This window comes from Indicator indicator, chromosome 24 (assembly GCF_027791375.1).
Source record: "Indicator indicator isolate 239-I01 chromosome 24, UM_Iind_1.1, whole genome shotgun sequence".
In the NCBI taxonomy this organism is placed as follows: Eukaryota; Metazoa; Chordata; class Aves; order Piciformes; family Indicatoridae; genus Indicator; species Indicator indicator.
The window spans coordinates 601,819-616,498 of NC_072033.1; the positions used below are offsets into that span (position 1 = coordinate 601,819).

The 14,680-nt window shown below is 56.4% G+C and overlaps 1 protein-coding gene across 1 annotated transcript in view; it reads left to right on the forward strand.

Moving 5' to 3' along the window:
* CHD6 (chromodomain helicase DNA binding protein 6) overlaps positions 1–14,680 on the forward strand; it is a 52,415-nt gene that overhangs the window by 12,613 nt on the left and 25,122 nt on the right. Inside the window, exons 12-21 of the mRNA XM_054392136.1 lie at positions 318–561; positions 1,166–1,342; positions 2,898–3,041; positions 3,708–3,963; positions 4,445–4,655; positions 5,050–5,245; positions 5,723–5,887; positions 6,244–6,423; positions 7,141–7,251; positions 10,200–10,402. Coding sequence (XP_054248111.1) covers positions 318–561; positions 1,166–1,342; positions 2,898–3,041; positions 3,708–3,963; positions 4,445–4,655; positions 5,050–5,245; positions 5,723–5,887; positions 6,244–6,423; positions 7,141–7,251; positions 10,200–10,402 — 1,887 coding nt within the window. The remainder of the gene's footprint in view (positions 1–317; positions 562–1,165; positions 1,343–2,897; positions 3,042–3,707; positions 3,964–4,444; positions 4,656–5,049; positions 5,246–5,722; positions 5,888–6,243; positions 6,424–7,140; positions 7,252–10,199; positions 10,403–14,680) is intronic.

A 14,680-nucleotide genomic window follows, 5' to 3' on the forward strand; every position in this document is an offset into this window, starting at 1 on the left:
CAGGCTGCTGGTGAGCCACTCCTGTGGCAGGGGTGCAGGAATATGAATGCTCTCAGCTGCAGCAGGCCAGCAGATGTCTTTCCCTAGCTAGTGTGCACCCAAGGGATAGCATGTTTGAGACCATCATCTTGCAAGCAGGTCTGGCTTACCCAGACTGGTTCAGGCCACTGTACCAGTGTCGCCCCACCCTCCACACTTGCAGAGCCAGAGGTGTGGGTGGGTGCAGTTGATGTGCCTGATGCCCTGGTGAGGAGCTGGCGAGAGGGTGGTTCCTGCTCTGCAGAGCCACCTTCACATGGCCCTGTCCATCCCTGCAGGAAGAACTGCATCCTGGCAGATGAGATGGGGCTGGGGAAGACAATCCAGTCAATCACCTTCCTCTCAGAAATCTTTCTGATGGGCATCCACGGCCCCTTCCTGATCATTGCACCTCTCTCCACCATCACCAACTGGGAGCGGGAGTTCCGCACCTGGACGGAGATGAACGCCATCGTGTACCACGGCAGCCAGATCAGCCGCCAGATGATCCAGCAGTATGAGATGGTCTACAGGGACGCACAGGTGAGTGCTGCCACAGCTCACACCTCTGTACCAACACTGCAACGGGGTGCCCAGGGGCGTGGTTGAGGCCCCATCCCTGGAGATATTCAAGGTGAGACTGGACAGGGCTCTGGGCAACCTGGGAGGATGTCCCTGCTGACTGCAGGGGGGGTTGTACTGGATGAGCTTTGGAGGTCCCTTCCAACCCAGACCATTCTGTGATTCTATAACGCATCCCTCAGCTATTGCTTCCTGTATGCGGGAAGCAGTGAGCTGCCTGTGGAGCTTGTGATTCATCAGGAGAGGCAAAGGTCATCTTTCAAGACCCCTTTCCTGGCATGGGCTCAGGGTGCATCATATATGAGTGAAGAACAGGCTTAGCTTATGCAGAAATAGGAAAATCCAGCAGAGCCCCAGCCACAGTTCTTGTCCAGGGCTGCATGTTTTGCCCTGAGGCAGTGTCTGGTTTGGAGAGGAGGCTTGCAGGAGCCTGCGTGATAGAGATGAAAGTGAGGAAATCCCAGGCAGGAGCCGGAGGCTAATGTTGGTGCATTGACAGGATGGCTTCACAGTGTCGTGCCACCCTGCAGGAGCCAAGCACTGCCTATGCTTTGTGTCTCCCTAGGGTAACCCTCTCCCTGGGATCTTCAAGTTCCAGGTGGTTATCACCACCTTTGAGATGATCCTTGCTGACTGCCCAGAGCTGAAGAAGATCCAGTGGCGCTGCGTGGTGATCGATGAGGCACATCGCCTGAAGAACAGGAACTGCAAACTGCTGGAGGGGCTGAAGCTCATGGCCCTGGTGAGCATGGCCCAGGTGCATGGGAGAGCAGGGTGGCCCAGAGATGGCCATGTCTAGCAGTCAGATGCCACTGCTGGCTGCCCAGTGCCAGGGCTGAAAGCTCCCTGTCAGAGGGAAAATTGTCCAGGACCCATCAGATTGCTTAAACAGTGCCAGTGATAGAGCCCTTTGATGGATGGGGCACTGGTGGCCTGCAGCTGTCGCAGACTCCTTGTTGCTGAGGTGGGATGTTAACACACAGCAGAGCAGGCCCCTCACAAGCCTTCCCATCTGTGTGTGCTCCCTGGCAGAGCTCGGCCTGGCCTGGCAGTGCCAGACTGCAGCAGCACACCCAGTTAGTTGCTGACCTGCCAGCATCCCTGGGCAGTGTTCACACTCCTTTCCTTCTGCTCTGCCCACATGGGGCCAGTCTGTGCCAGGGATGGGGGTACAGGACTATGTGTTGAAAAAGGGATCAAGGAGCTGCTCTGAAAAATTAATTTGGGTGTCCAGCTCCTTTCCAGCCCTGGGAACAGCACCGCTGTTCTTTGCTGGACAGGACGCTTCAGGTACATTGCATCTTCCAGCCCTGCCCAGCCTCCAGCACATTCACCTTCCAGGCCTCTGGAAATTGGGAGCCTTATGTTGGCAGTTCCCAAAGCCTCTGCTATTTGCCTGTGAACTTGTGTCTTGTGCAGGTGCTTGCTGGGCTGTGGGCAGCCTGGGGCAAAGCAGGGATGTGGCTGGCACCACTTTATCACCATCACCTTCCCTTGTACAAGTCTTGTGCGAGCCTCCCACCTTAAGGCTGCCCTCTCTTTCTAGCTGGTGACTCTCAGAATGCTCCCTGCATTAGGCTGGGCAGGAGGATCTGCTTGAGCAGTAAGCAAGTGCCTGGGTGCTGGCCCTGCTGGGACAGAGCAGGTGGTGCACCCCATGAGGCAGCACATGGTGGTGCCCGAAGCTGGAGCCCATGGAGCACATGGCAGAGAATGTGTTCTGGAGGAATCATCCACTCCTCACACCCCCAGGTGCTGGGGTCTGTCTGGACCTTCATCTCCTTTTACTGGGCATCTACCTACATGGTTCAAAGCTCCAACTTGTTCCCTGTGCACATGTGACAATCAGAGGTGCCTCTGCTGGCTGTGCAGCACCCTGCACACGCTGGCTCTAGCAGAAGGTCCCAGATACCCCTCAGTATCACATGGCATTGGGACATGTTCTGTCTTGTTCTACTTGAGTCCTGAAGAGGGACATCCTACCCCTAGGTGCCTGGAGGCTTGGGCTCTGACAGTGTCCCAGTCCAGTGCCAGCACAGCCCTGCCTGAGGAGCTTGTGCCAGGGCAGGGCTGAAGCCTCAGGGCAGGAGGGACTCAGGTTTGGCTGTTAGTGCTGTTTCATGGCTGTGACTGCTCAGGGCTGGCACCATGGCCAGGGGAGTCTTTCAAGGAGTGTGTATGCCCCGAGGGCATCCAGAGTGCTTCTGAGGCTGGAACACTGGGAGCATGTGCTCTTGGGATCTCTTAGGCCCAGCCAGTGGCTCTGAGCCCTCAACCTGTTTTCTGTGTGTCCCCAGGAGCACAAGGTGCTGCTGACTGGCACCCCCCTGCAGAATTCAGTGGAGGAGCTCTTCAGCCTCCTGAATTTCCTGGAGCCACAGCAGTTCCCCTCAGAGACAGCTTTCCTGGAGGAGTTTGGAGACCTGAAGACAGAGGAGCAGGTACCTAGAAGAGTGACACTTGGTGCCTGTTGGCACAGGCCACTGGGACTTCTGGCCAGGCAGGCCTGGCACACGCTCAGACACCTAATTCATGGAGGGGAACAGGACTCCTGTGACACAGCCCCTAGAGCTGCTCTGGGGAGAGACCAGCCTGTGCCAAGGCAGTGGGCAGCTGCCCACCACCCCTGGCATGCTTGGGCAGGACAGCTCACCTGGTTGTCTCCCCTGCTCTGCCCTGAGACCAACAGGAACGTGGGGAGAGTGAGGAGATCAGTAAGAATCTGTGTCATTTGCCCTTGTCAGGTTGCCCTGGGGGCTGTCCTCCAACGTTCTCCTCGAGCATGGGTCATGGAGAGCACCTAGGTGCCCAGGGCTGTTTCGCTGCGCCAAGATGCCCACTCTAAGGAGCAGGCACTGCAGGTGGAGCAGCCATCCCCTCTCAGCTCTCCTGCAGCAGACACTGACCCAAGCCGGTGGAGCTCATGGCCAAGGGCTGTCACTCACCTGCCTGCCCCAGGGAATCCAGCCTCTGCAACTGTCCTGGCGTTCAGCAGAGCAGCTGCTTTAGGGACGTTGGTGGTGGCTTTGCAGCTGGGGAGGCTCTGGCATTGTGCCCTGTACTTGGCATGCAGGCAGGGTAGTGAGTCCCTGTGCTTGCCCTGGCAGGTGAAGAAGCTGCAGTCCATCCTGAAGCCCATGATGCTGCGACGGCTGAAGGATGACGTGGAGAAGAATCTGGCACCCAAGCAGGAGACCATCATTGAGGTGGAGCTGACCAATATCCAGAAGAAATACTACAGAGCCATCCTGGAGAAGAACTTCTCCTTCCTCTCCAAGGGTGCCAACCAGCACAATATGCCCAACCTCATCAACACCATGATGGAGCTGCGCAAGTGCTGCAACCACCCCTATCTCATCAATGGTAAGGGCTGTGCACAGCAAGGGGGCATGGAGATCACTGCAGCATCTCCTGGGCACTGCCTGCAGAGCTCCTCTGGCTTGGGAACCAGCTCAGGCCCTCCTGCCATCTGCTGCTGGTGCCTCATGTGTCCAGGCCTGGCGTGGGGGGCAGTCAACTCCCTTGCTCTCAAGGGCAGCCCAGCTTTCTGCCAGTACTGCTGGCTGCTGGGCACCTCAGGGTCTTGCAAAGCTCACTATGATTGGGGGTGCTCTGCTTTGGGACCCTTTCCAACATGCCAGTCTGGATCATTCTGCCAAGAGCTGGTGCAAATCCTGAAGAAGGAGTAGAGTGAGAGTGGAGGGGCATCTGGAGGTCTCTATTCAACCTCCCTAGATCTGATGGACTGCATGGGTTGAGTTCCTCACACGGTGGCCTGCGTGGCAGGCTGGGTGCAGCTGCCTTGCCAGCCTTGCCAGGAGCTCAGGTCCCTTCTCACTGGCAGGGGCAGAGGAGAAGATCCTGGAGGACTTCCGTAAGACACACAGCCCTGAGGCGCCAGACTTCCAGCTGCAGGCCATGATCCAGGCGGCTGGGAAGCTGGTGCTCATCGACAAGCTGCTGCCCAAGCTGATCGCCGGCGGGCACAAGGTGCTGATCTTCTCGCAGATGGTGCGCTGCCTTGACATCCTGGAGGACTACCTCATCCAGAGACGGTTAGTATGGGTGCCAGCACTCACACAGCTCCCCACAGCACCTCCTCCTGAACTCTAGATCGAGGACACAGCCCAGGGTGGGGGTTGGGCCGTGCCGTGCCCACGTACCAGAGGATGTTACAGAGTACTACTGGCGGGTGCAGAGGCCCCAGAGCTGCGCAGCCCTGACCCATCCACTCTGTGTTGCCTCCATGTCCATGCACCGTGCTCAGGGTTATGATGGTTTTGCCATAGTAGAGGAACAACTTCAGGGAACAGCCGCGGTGCCCATGGAGCACACGGGTGGTACTGGCGGGGCCCGGCTGCCTGCCTGCCCGCAAGCAGGCCAGGGCCCAGCGCCAGAGGGGTGTGCGGTGCCTGTCTGTGACGCTGGCACGGCCATGCCTGGCTGCAGGTACACCTATGAGCGCATCGACGGGCGGGTGCGCGGCAACCTGCGGCAGGCAGCCATCGACCGCTTCTGCAAGCCCGACTCAGACCGCTTCGTCTTCCTGCTGTGCACGCGGGCAGGTGGGCTGGGCATCAACCTCACCGCTGCTGACACCTGCATCATCTTCGACTCTGACTGGAACCCCCAGAACGACCTCCAGGTAAGGGCCGAGCTGCCAGCTGGCCCTGCAGCGGCTCTTTCCCTCCTGTTGGCCAGGCGGGGGGGCAGCAGCATCCAGTGCTGCAGGGCACAGGTGGGAGTGTGGGCAGAGAGTAGTGGAGGTCATGGTGGGGCTCTAAAAGCATGGGTGGGCAACAGACCAGGCAACACCGTGTCCACAGCTGCTGTTGGAGGAGGTGTTGGGTATTGAGTATCCCCCATCTGCAGAGAGCCACAGCTCCAGCTCGAGCCCCACCTCCTTGTCTGGGGTGCAAGGTTTTCCAGGCACTGCTTCACAGCTGTGCAGGCCTGGCACCAGCCAGCACCTGCTGGCAGAGCCTTGCCAGCTTGGCCATGGGCACTGGGTGAGGTGCTGCAGTGGGTGGGAGCTGAGTGGCTGCAGTGGGCGTGGGCACAGGGTGCGGCACCCATCCCGCAGAGCTCTCTGTGCCTGACGCTGTGCCCTGTGCCCCCGCAGGCGCAGGCTCGCTGCCACCGCATCGGGCAGAGCAAGGCGGTGAAGGTCTATCGGCTCATCACCAGGAACTCCTACGAGCGAGAGATGTTTGACAAGGCCAGCCTGAAGCTGGGCCTGGACAAGGCTGTGCTGCAGGACATCAACCGCAAGGGCAGCACCAACGGGGTAGGCTGGCTGGCACAGCAGGCCCAGGCTGGGGGCTTGCCTCTCCCCTGCAAGTCGCTGCCTGGCTGGAGCAGAGACCGAGGCAGGCTTCTTGGGTGCCACAGGCTCATACTGCTGCTGTTTGGCCTGGCAGGCTGTCTCTGCACTGCTGTGGGGCTAGGGTACACACGGTGCTGTGTGTGTCTTGGGTTGAAGTTCCTGGCAGTCCCTCTGGCAGCATTTTGAAGTGACCTTCTTGCAGTGGCAGCGGCAGGTCTGGGTTGGCTTGGGGTACCCTGACCAGGGCAGAGCCTACCCCTGCTGTGCAGCACCCAGAGCAGCTGCCCAGGCTGATGATGTCCCCATGCTTTGTGCAGGTTCAGCAGCTCTCAAAGGTGGAGGTGGAGGACCTGCTGCGGAAGGGAGCCTATGGTGCTCTCATGGATGAGGAGGATGAAGGATCTAAGTTCTGTGAGGAAGACATCGACCAGATCCTCCAGCGCAGGACGCAGACCATCACCATCCAGTCAGAGGGCAAGGGCTCCACCTTCGCCAAGGTCTGCTGTGCTCCAGGGGACTTCTGACAGGGTGGTGGGGGACATGCAGGGCAGTAGTGATGGGCTGAGCTCTTAGCCCTGTTTGAGACAGCCACATGGAAGCTCTCCTGCCTGTCCCACTGCACCCAGCAGTGAGACTTTGCTGGGGCACTGCACATCTCCTGTCTCACTGGTGACTGAGGTGTTGAGGAGGGGGCCACCAGCCTGGATGGGTGCTGTGAGACTGCCCAGAGGGTTCAATGTGCCACCTTCCACTTTCCCTTTGCAGCCAACTGAGGCTGGTGAGAAGGCAGAGCACGTGGTGATAGGACCCAGTTCCTGGCCTGCATGATCCCCAAATCTGGGTGCTGCTGTGCCATGGGAAGCTGTGTGCCATGGGGCCCTGACATCCCTGCAGGACAGAGCCCAGGGAGCCAGCTCTGTGCCACGCTCATGACTGGTGTCCTCTAGGGGCACCAAGGGGCATCTGTCCCTCCTCTATTGTGGGTGGCACAGTCCAGGCTCCCGTTTCCAACGGGTCAGGCAGGACTGCAGAAGAGGGGTTCAGCTCCCTTCAGCAAAGAGAGCCCTGTGGCATGTTTGGCATGGGGTGTAACAGCCCATGGCAGGCAGCCTGTGTGCTGCAGACAGATGTGGAGGGAATCTCTGCATAGGGGGAGGGACATCTGCATGCTGGGCTGCACCCTCTTCACTCTTCTCCTCTTCTCTTACTCCCAGGCTAGCTTCGTAGCATCAGGAAACAGAACTGACATTTCCTTAGATGACCCCAACTTCTGGCAGAAGTGGGCCAAGATAGCAGAGCTTGACACAGATGCCAAGAACGAGAAGGTAGGATCCAGGTCGTGGCACCTTTGCCCACCACTGCGCCAATGCTGCCTGGTGGGGTCTGCAGGCAGGACCTGTGTGCTTCCACTGGGCTCCTGGAGGGGCATACTGGGCATCAGGGCTTACTGCAGGGGAAGAGGGACCCATGAGTGCTGGCTAAAGACTCAGTTACTTAGCCACATGCAGGGCTCTGCCAGCCTGGTACTTCAGGGTGCTCATTCTGTGCCCCCAGCAATTCCCAAACCCAGTTAAGGGGCAGCAGCTGGGACTGACAGCATGTGAGGGGTTCTGAGGCTGCAGTACCCTGTGTGGGTGGCAAGTCTGAACCCAGCAGGTGGGTAACTGCCTCTGTGTGAGCTGGAGCTCTGCTGGAGTTCCCCACAGCACAGGCAGGCAGAGTGCCCTCCACTGCCAGCTAGACTGGGTGCTGGCAGCCTGGGCAGCTGGGGCTCTGCTGGAGCAGTACCAGAATGGTCCTGTGCTGCTCTCCAGGTGCCAGCTCTGATCTCCTGGGTCCTTTGCTGTCTCACCAAGCCCAGGGACCTTAGTTAGTTCAAGTGCCAGCTTCTGCTGTGGCTGGGAATTGGTGAAGTGAGCAAGGCTCTTCCCACACTCGGGGAAAGCTGCGTAGTCATTCCAAAGTCCATGTGAGCCTGGGCACCCTGGGCAGGGGGTGGTCATTTGGTCTGGCAGCTCTGGAGGAGGTCTGGTGAGCTGACATGAGTTTGTATTCTCCTGGAGTTCACAGTGCCAGGCACATCTGTTTCATCACACCCTGTAGGTGTCAGTGGCCAAGGAGGTGGTGTTTGCCATGGTGAAGCTTGGCAGGGCAGCCTGGCTGTCCCAGCAGTGGGCAGAGAGGAAGGTGTGTGTGACTGCATGTGGCTGTGCCCATTGGCCTGGGTGCCCTCTGCTCTCCTCAGCTGGCCCTCCAGGCCCTTTGCAGAGCCATGGCACCTATGGGCCTCTTCAGGGAGCCTTCCACCCAGCAGCAAGGGCAGCCATCTAGGAGCAAAGTGGAGGTGCAGTTGAGGCTGCTGGGGAGCAGGCAGGTCCCTGCATGAGTCATGCACTGCACAGCTGTGGTTAGTGCCAAGGCAATCACTGCAGTAAGCACAGTGCCCAGGCTTCTCTGCTGGGCTTGCTCATGGCAGTTAATGTGTGAGTTCCAACAGCAGCCTGGGAGGATTTTGAGGATCTGCAGAGGCATGACTGTGCTGAGCCGCTGCTGGACAAGGGGCTTGTGCCAGGCACACTGGTGTGCTGAGGGCCCTGCAACCGGGGACCCTTGCTGAGCAAAGCTGTGCTGCTGTAGTGGAGCAGGTGGTGGGTGCTGGCTGGAAGGCAGCAGCTCTTTGCAGCAGGAATGTCTGTGTCTGCTGAGCACAGCAGTACTGGGAGGTGCCATGCTGCAGGTGCAGGGAGGCTGACACCATGGCTGTGGGCACTGGGTTAGCTACAGCATCGCTCTGTGTGGATGCTGGGTCTGCTTTGGGACTCAGACCTCTGCCCAAGGTTGGAGCAGGCTGGGGAAGGTGCTGCCAGGTGCCTCAAGGGCTGGGCACAACCCTGCAGGGTGTCTGCAAATGCTCCCTCTTGCTCAACGTCTCACCTTCCCTGAGCAGGAGGCTGCAAGCAAGGTCATTGAGTGCCAGGGGTGTCATGAGGAGAACTCTGGCTCAGGTGCCTCCTGCAGTACTCCCCAGGCTCCCTCATGCTGCCCCTTGGCTATTTCCCATGTCCCACCAAACACCTGAGCCTGGGCAGTGTTTGAAGACCATGTGAGTCAGGCTCAGTATCCAGGCACTGCTTTAGAAACAAATTCTTCTAAAAGCTGAACATGAGTAGGGATGAAGGGAGGTGCCCAGGGCTTCTCCTAGCCTGGTGGAGCAAGTGGGCAGAGGTTCAGATTGTGCCATTCCTTCCTCCATCAGTGTTTGCAGCTCTGCTGTCCTGACTTCAGGCCTGGGGACAAGCAGTGAGGCTCAGTGAGTCTGGCAGGTCTGTCACCATGGCTGGCAGGGGGCTGGGGGCTGTAAATGGATACCCCCAGAGCCTCTCTTGCCCTCACTGACACGTTGACTCCTTCCCAGCAGTGGCCATGGGCAATGCTCCTCTGGAGAGCAGCTCCCAGGGACAGCTTGTCCTCCACCCCAGCCTGCTCTGCCCACCACAGGAGCGCTCTGGGTCAGCGCAGAGGTGGAGCCCAAGGGTTGATGACTCTGCCTGCCAGGAGGCAGGACTGGACAGGTCCTGTCTCTCTGCTAGCCCTGCTGAGCTCGTGGGCTCAGTTGCAGCATAGGCATCTCCTCCCACTCCTCCTTGGAGCTCAGGGTGCTGCAGTCAGCCTCAGCACAGCCCTGGGGCCTGCCTGAATTCCAGCTGTGGCAGCAGTATGTCAGGGATGAGCAGCAAGAGGGAGGCCCTGCAGCTCTGCAGAGCTCACTTGTGCAGGGAGGATGGGGGGGAGGGCATGAAATCCAGGCAGATTTGGATGACATGGATCCATTTGACAGGGAGGAGGGAAGGATAGGAGGCAGGTACCTGCCATTTAATTTCATGGTGCTCTCTCCTGCACCTTTTCCCTTTCCCAGCCCAGGTGTCCCCTGGCATGGGATTGTCATGCCTCCAGCACAGTGCTTGGCCTGGACAGTGCAGGGAGGGCCAGGCCTGTGACTCAGAGCTGAATCAGCTGCTGCTTGCCAGCACTCCGAACCCACAGGGCCTGCTTCTCAGCCCACAGCTTCAGGCTGAAGAGCTGCCTGGTGTGGGTGGGAGGGAAGAGCCACGGGCAGGCCATGTGGAGCAGGTATCCTGGTGGGAAGGTGCTGGGCAGCTACAGGGCTGGGGACTGGGGAGCAGCAGTGGGGAGAGGAGGGCATGCTGTGCCCTGAGGGGACACAGGAGCGTGTGCCCACCCCTGGACACCTCCTCCTCACTGTCCCTGGCAGGAGAGCCTGGTGCTGGACAGGCCCCGGGTGCGGAAGCAGACCAAGCACTACAACTCCTTCGAGGAGGATGAGCTGATGGAGTTCTCGGAGCTGGACAGCGACTCGGACGAGCGGCCCACGCGCTCGCGCCGCCTCAACGAGAAGACGCGGCGCTACCTGCGGGCAGAGTGCTTCCGCGTGGAGAAGAACCTGCTCATCTTCGGGTCAGTTGCCCTGCCCCCCGCCACCCAGCCTGCCCCCTGCCTGCCCCGGGCACTGTCTGTCTGTCCTGCAGTGCCCCTCCCTTCAGCAGCCAGCTCTCCGCTGGGGCTCCATGCAAACGTTTGGAATGGAAGGGGAGTTAGGAAGGCAAAGCATAAGGTGATAGTTGGTGCTTCCAAAGTCTGTTCCTGCCTCTGCCCTGTTCAGTCCTGAGCAAACCTCTCCCCTTCTCTGCTCCATAATCATCGTGGAATCATAGATGGCTCAGGTTGGAAGAGACCTTAGAGATCATCTAGTCCAACTTCGCAGCCATGGGCAGGGACATCTCTCAGCTAGACAGGGCTGCTCAAGGCCTCAATGTTAGGGGCATGTCTCAGGATTAGGGAGAGAGGCAGATCCAGTTTTCCCCTCCCAAAGGAGTCAAAGAAAACTCTCCACACAGGATTGGAAAGAATTGGAATGGAAGTACTGTTCACTAATATCTACATGAACACAAAATACACAAATCCATAGCAGCTTTGGCCCAGCTCTCCAGTTTGGGCTTTCTCCAAAACCTCACTAGGCCATCACCATCCAAAACCTTCCCCCAAATCAGGCCTCAAATGCCCCCCCTCATACCAGCCTGAAGGACACTGCTAAAATGCAGCTTGCCAGCAGCAGGCCCCATGCCTCTGCGTCGCAAGAGATCGCAGTCTGCATCAGGAAGGGAGCAGGCAGAGGAGAAGGGAACAGGGCTTTCAACAGCCTGTGCTGGTCCTCTATAAAGGGGAGATAAAGATGCAGTATTTTGGGATGGAATAACATAATTCCCAGTGCCATGCCTCTTGGGACAGATGGGCAGTCCAGGCCCCTGGGAGGACCTCTCCATGGTTAGACAGCTATTGCTTAACCCACAAGAGGGCAGAACACCCCTGTGCAGGGCAGCTGGCAGGGCCATGCCCCTGAGCAGGCTTCTGGAGAGAGGTTGTGAAATAGAATGAATACGTACAAAATATACAATATTTACAGGGATTTACAATTTATAAACAGCACAAGTACCCCCCTGAACAAAATCAGGGGGACTCCTAATAGCTTCTCCTTCCCTGCCCCCTTCTTTACTCCCCTGTACACAGAACAAGAGAAAGAGCAGAGAGTTTTTTATTACTCAGCCACAACAAAGAACACACCAATGTCAACAAAGTCAAGCAGAAGCCAGAGCTAGTATCTGCTAGAGCGAGGAAGCCGAAACAGAGAAAGTTAGACCATACAGACCAACTTTGTTAGTAGTCTGTCCAATGGGATTGCTTAGAATTATCATGATTTTCCTTTTTACACCCAGTGGTGATTTATTTACGTTCTACCACTTTCTCTTCAAGATCTGTGAAAAAATTTTACAGGCATAGCCTAAAACTACCACAATCCCACCCCTTCTAAACAATCCCATTGGTTGCTAAAACTAGCCATCTAATCTAAAACAGTACTTACAATAATGAATAAATAAAATTCATCTTTTCAGTTTATCTTCCATTCCAGCTATCTCAGATGTAGATGATTTAAAAGTTCAAAGAACAGGAAATAAAGAAACAGTTGAGACGAAGAAAAGGAACAGGGACTCTCAGGTGACTCAGGGCTCTCAGGGTTCGTGCACTGTAGGTTCCTCATGGATTCTTCCTTTGGGCGAGATGTTGTGTCTGTACTATACTCTCTCAGCTAAAGTTAAATTTCTTTGTGGAATGCACTGAACTTCAATATTTTCTTGCATCACCCAGTAAGTGTGACCAGGACCTTCAGCAGGAACCACCCCTCGGACAGGTTTGGCCTCTCCTGAAGGAGAAAATACCCAAACAGTTTTGCTTAAGAGATTCTTTTCTCAACAGAAACTTTATCACCTTCTACCTTTTGTAACAAATCTGATTGGGCAGGTCCAGCTCAATTCACTGAACCTCTACTATTCACCAACCAGGTGGCTTGTGCTAAATTCTTCTCCCAGTTTTTCAAAGATCCACCCCCCATGGCTTTGAGAGTGGTTTTCAGCAAACCACCGTTCGATCTTCCCCGCAGCTGGTGCATAGTAGGGGATGTGGAATATCCACTCCATGCCCTGCTCTTTGGCCCAGTTCTTTACAAGATTGTTCTTGAAACGAGTTCCGTTGTCTGACTCAATCCTCTCTAGAGTTCTGTGTCTCCACAGGATTTGTCTTTCCAGACCAAGAATGGTGTTACGTGCAGTTGCATGAGGACCTGGATAAGTTTCCAACCATCAGTGCTTGCCTCTACCATAGTCAGCACATACTGCTTACCAGATCCAGAATGAGGTAGAATGATGTAGTCAATCTGCCAGGCTTCACCATACTTGTACTTGGACCATCGGTCACTATACCACAAGGGCTTGATCCGCTTTGCCTGCTTAATAGCAGCACAAATGTCACAGTCATGGACGACTTGTGTGATAGCATCCATGGAAATGTCAATGGATCTGCAATGAGCCCATCAGTAGGTTGCATCTCTGCCTTGATGTCCTGACAAGTCATGGGCCCACCGAGCTAAGAACAGCTCACCTCGGTGTTTCCAGTCAAGATCAGGATCAAGATCAGAGTTTGTGTCCACTTGGGAAACTCTTGCAGCTAGATCTGCCTGATGGTTGTGCTGTTGTTCCTCAGTAGCTTTGCTCTTAGGAATGTGAGCATCGATGTGTCTCACTTTCACTGGGATTCTCTCAATGCGAGCAGCAATGTCTGGCCACAGATCTGCAGCCCAGATAGGCTTTTCCTTTCCTCTGCCAGTCATTCGTTTTCCAGTCCTTTAGCCAACCCCACAGTGTAGAGATAAAGCTTGTTCAGCTATGTCAAGAGCTAGCTGGACAGCTTTTACCTCTGCACACTGGCTGGATTCTCCTCTCCATCTCTTGCCTCAGCAACCCTGCATGTTGGACTCCCCACTGCAGACTTCCACCTTTGCTTGTTTCCAACCAGACGACAGGAACGTCTGTGAACAAAGCATATCTCTTGTCATCATCAGACAGATCACTGTAAGGAGGAGCTTCCTCAGCACGAGTTACTCTCTCCTCTGGAGTGTTTGCACAGTCAGTGCCTTCTGGCCAGATTGTGATCACTTCCACCAGACCAGGTCTTTCAAGATTGCCCATTCGAGTTCTCTGGTTTTGGAGGTGGGTTTGGAGCTTGATCAGAAGGATCCTTGTCCAGAGCAGCAACCAGCTTTACAGGTACTGGTGCCGCTTGGAGATTCACAGCGGGACCGGCAGAAGCAGAAGGGGCTGACACAGAAACAGCGTCACCGGGTGCGCTTTGGGACCCTGCTGCCCTTGCTGGTCTCGCTTCCGTTCCAGCCGCTGCAGGCAGAAGTCTCTCTGCCTTCTTAGTCTCGGTAATGGCTGCTGCCTGTAGAGCTGGCGTCGCCATTGGCGCCGCTTGAGCAGGGGCTGCTGGCGAAACCGCCGGCACAGCCGCCGCCGGCACAGGGGCTGCAGGCACAGCCGCCACCGGCACAGGGGCTGCAGGCACAGGGGCTGCAGGCACAGCCGCCACCGGCACAGGGGCTCCGGGCACAGCTGCTTGAGCAGGGCTCGCCGGCGCCGTTCGAGCTACTGGCTGCCCTCCCACTGGCTCAATGCCAGCGCCGCGGCTGCGTTTGTTGTGGTTCAAAGCATTTTTCCTATTAACTGCTGCCTGCCTGCTACTGCCTGGTGCTGCAGCTTCTGCCTCTGTGTCTTCCTCACTACTAGATTTGCCTGCATTAGGCCCAGATCTCTTGCATCTCTTTCTCCATTTAGAGACAGAGCAATCAGCCACACGTCCCTTTCTGCACAGTGCTGTTAACAGACCTGTATTACCATCACAAATAGCAAATTTAGGCATCTTAAGATTCAAATCACCAAGATAACTCTCAGTTACAGGAACACTAAATTCAAAAAACTCAGGAGGAACACTCACAGTCACATTGCTATATCCTCCCAAACCAACAAATCCAAGACAGTAATCACTAAACCTTCCTAACCTGTATCTAAACCAAAGGAACAGCTTTACAGAATCACAGAATCAACCAGGTTGGAAGAGACCTCCAAGATCATCAAGTCCAACCAATCACTCAACCCTAACTAATCAACCAGACCATGGCACTAAGTGCCTCATCCAGGCTTCTCTTAAACACCTTCTGGGCTATCAACCCCACCACCTCCCTGGGCAGCCCATCCCAAGGGCAATCTCTCTGTCTGCGAAGAGCTTCTTTCTAAGATCAAACCTAAACTTGGCCCTGCACAGCTTGAGTCTATGTCCTCTTGTTTT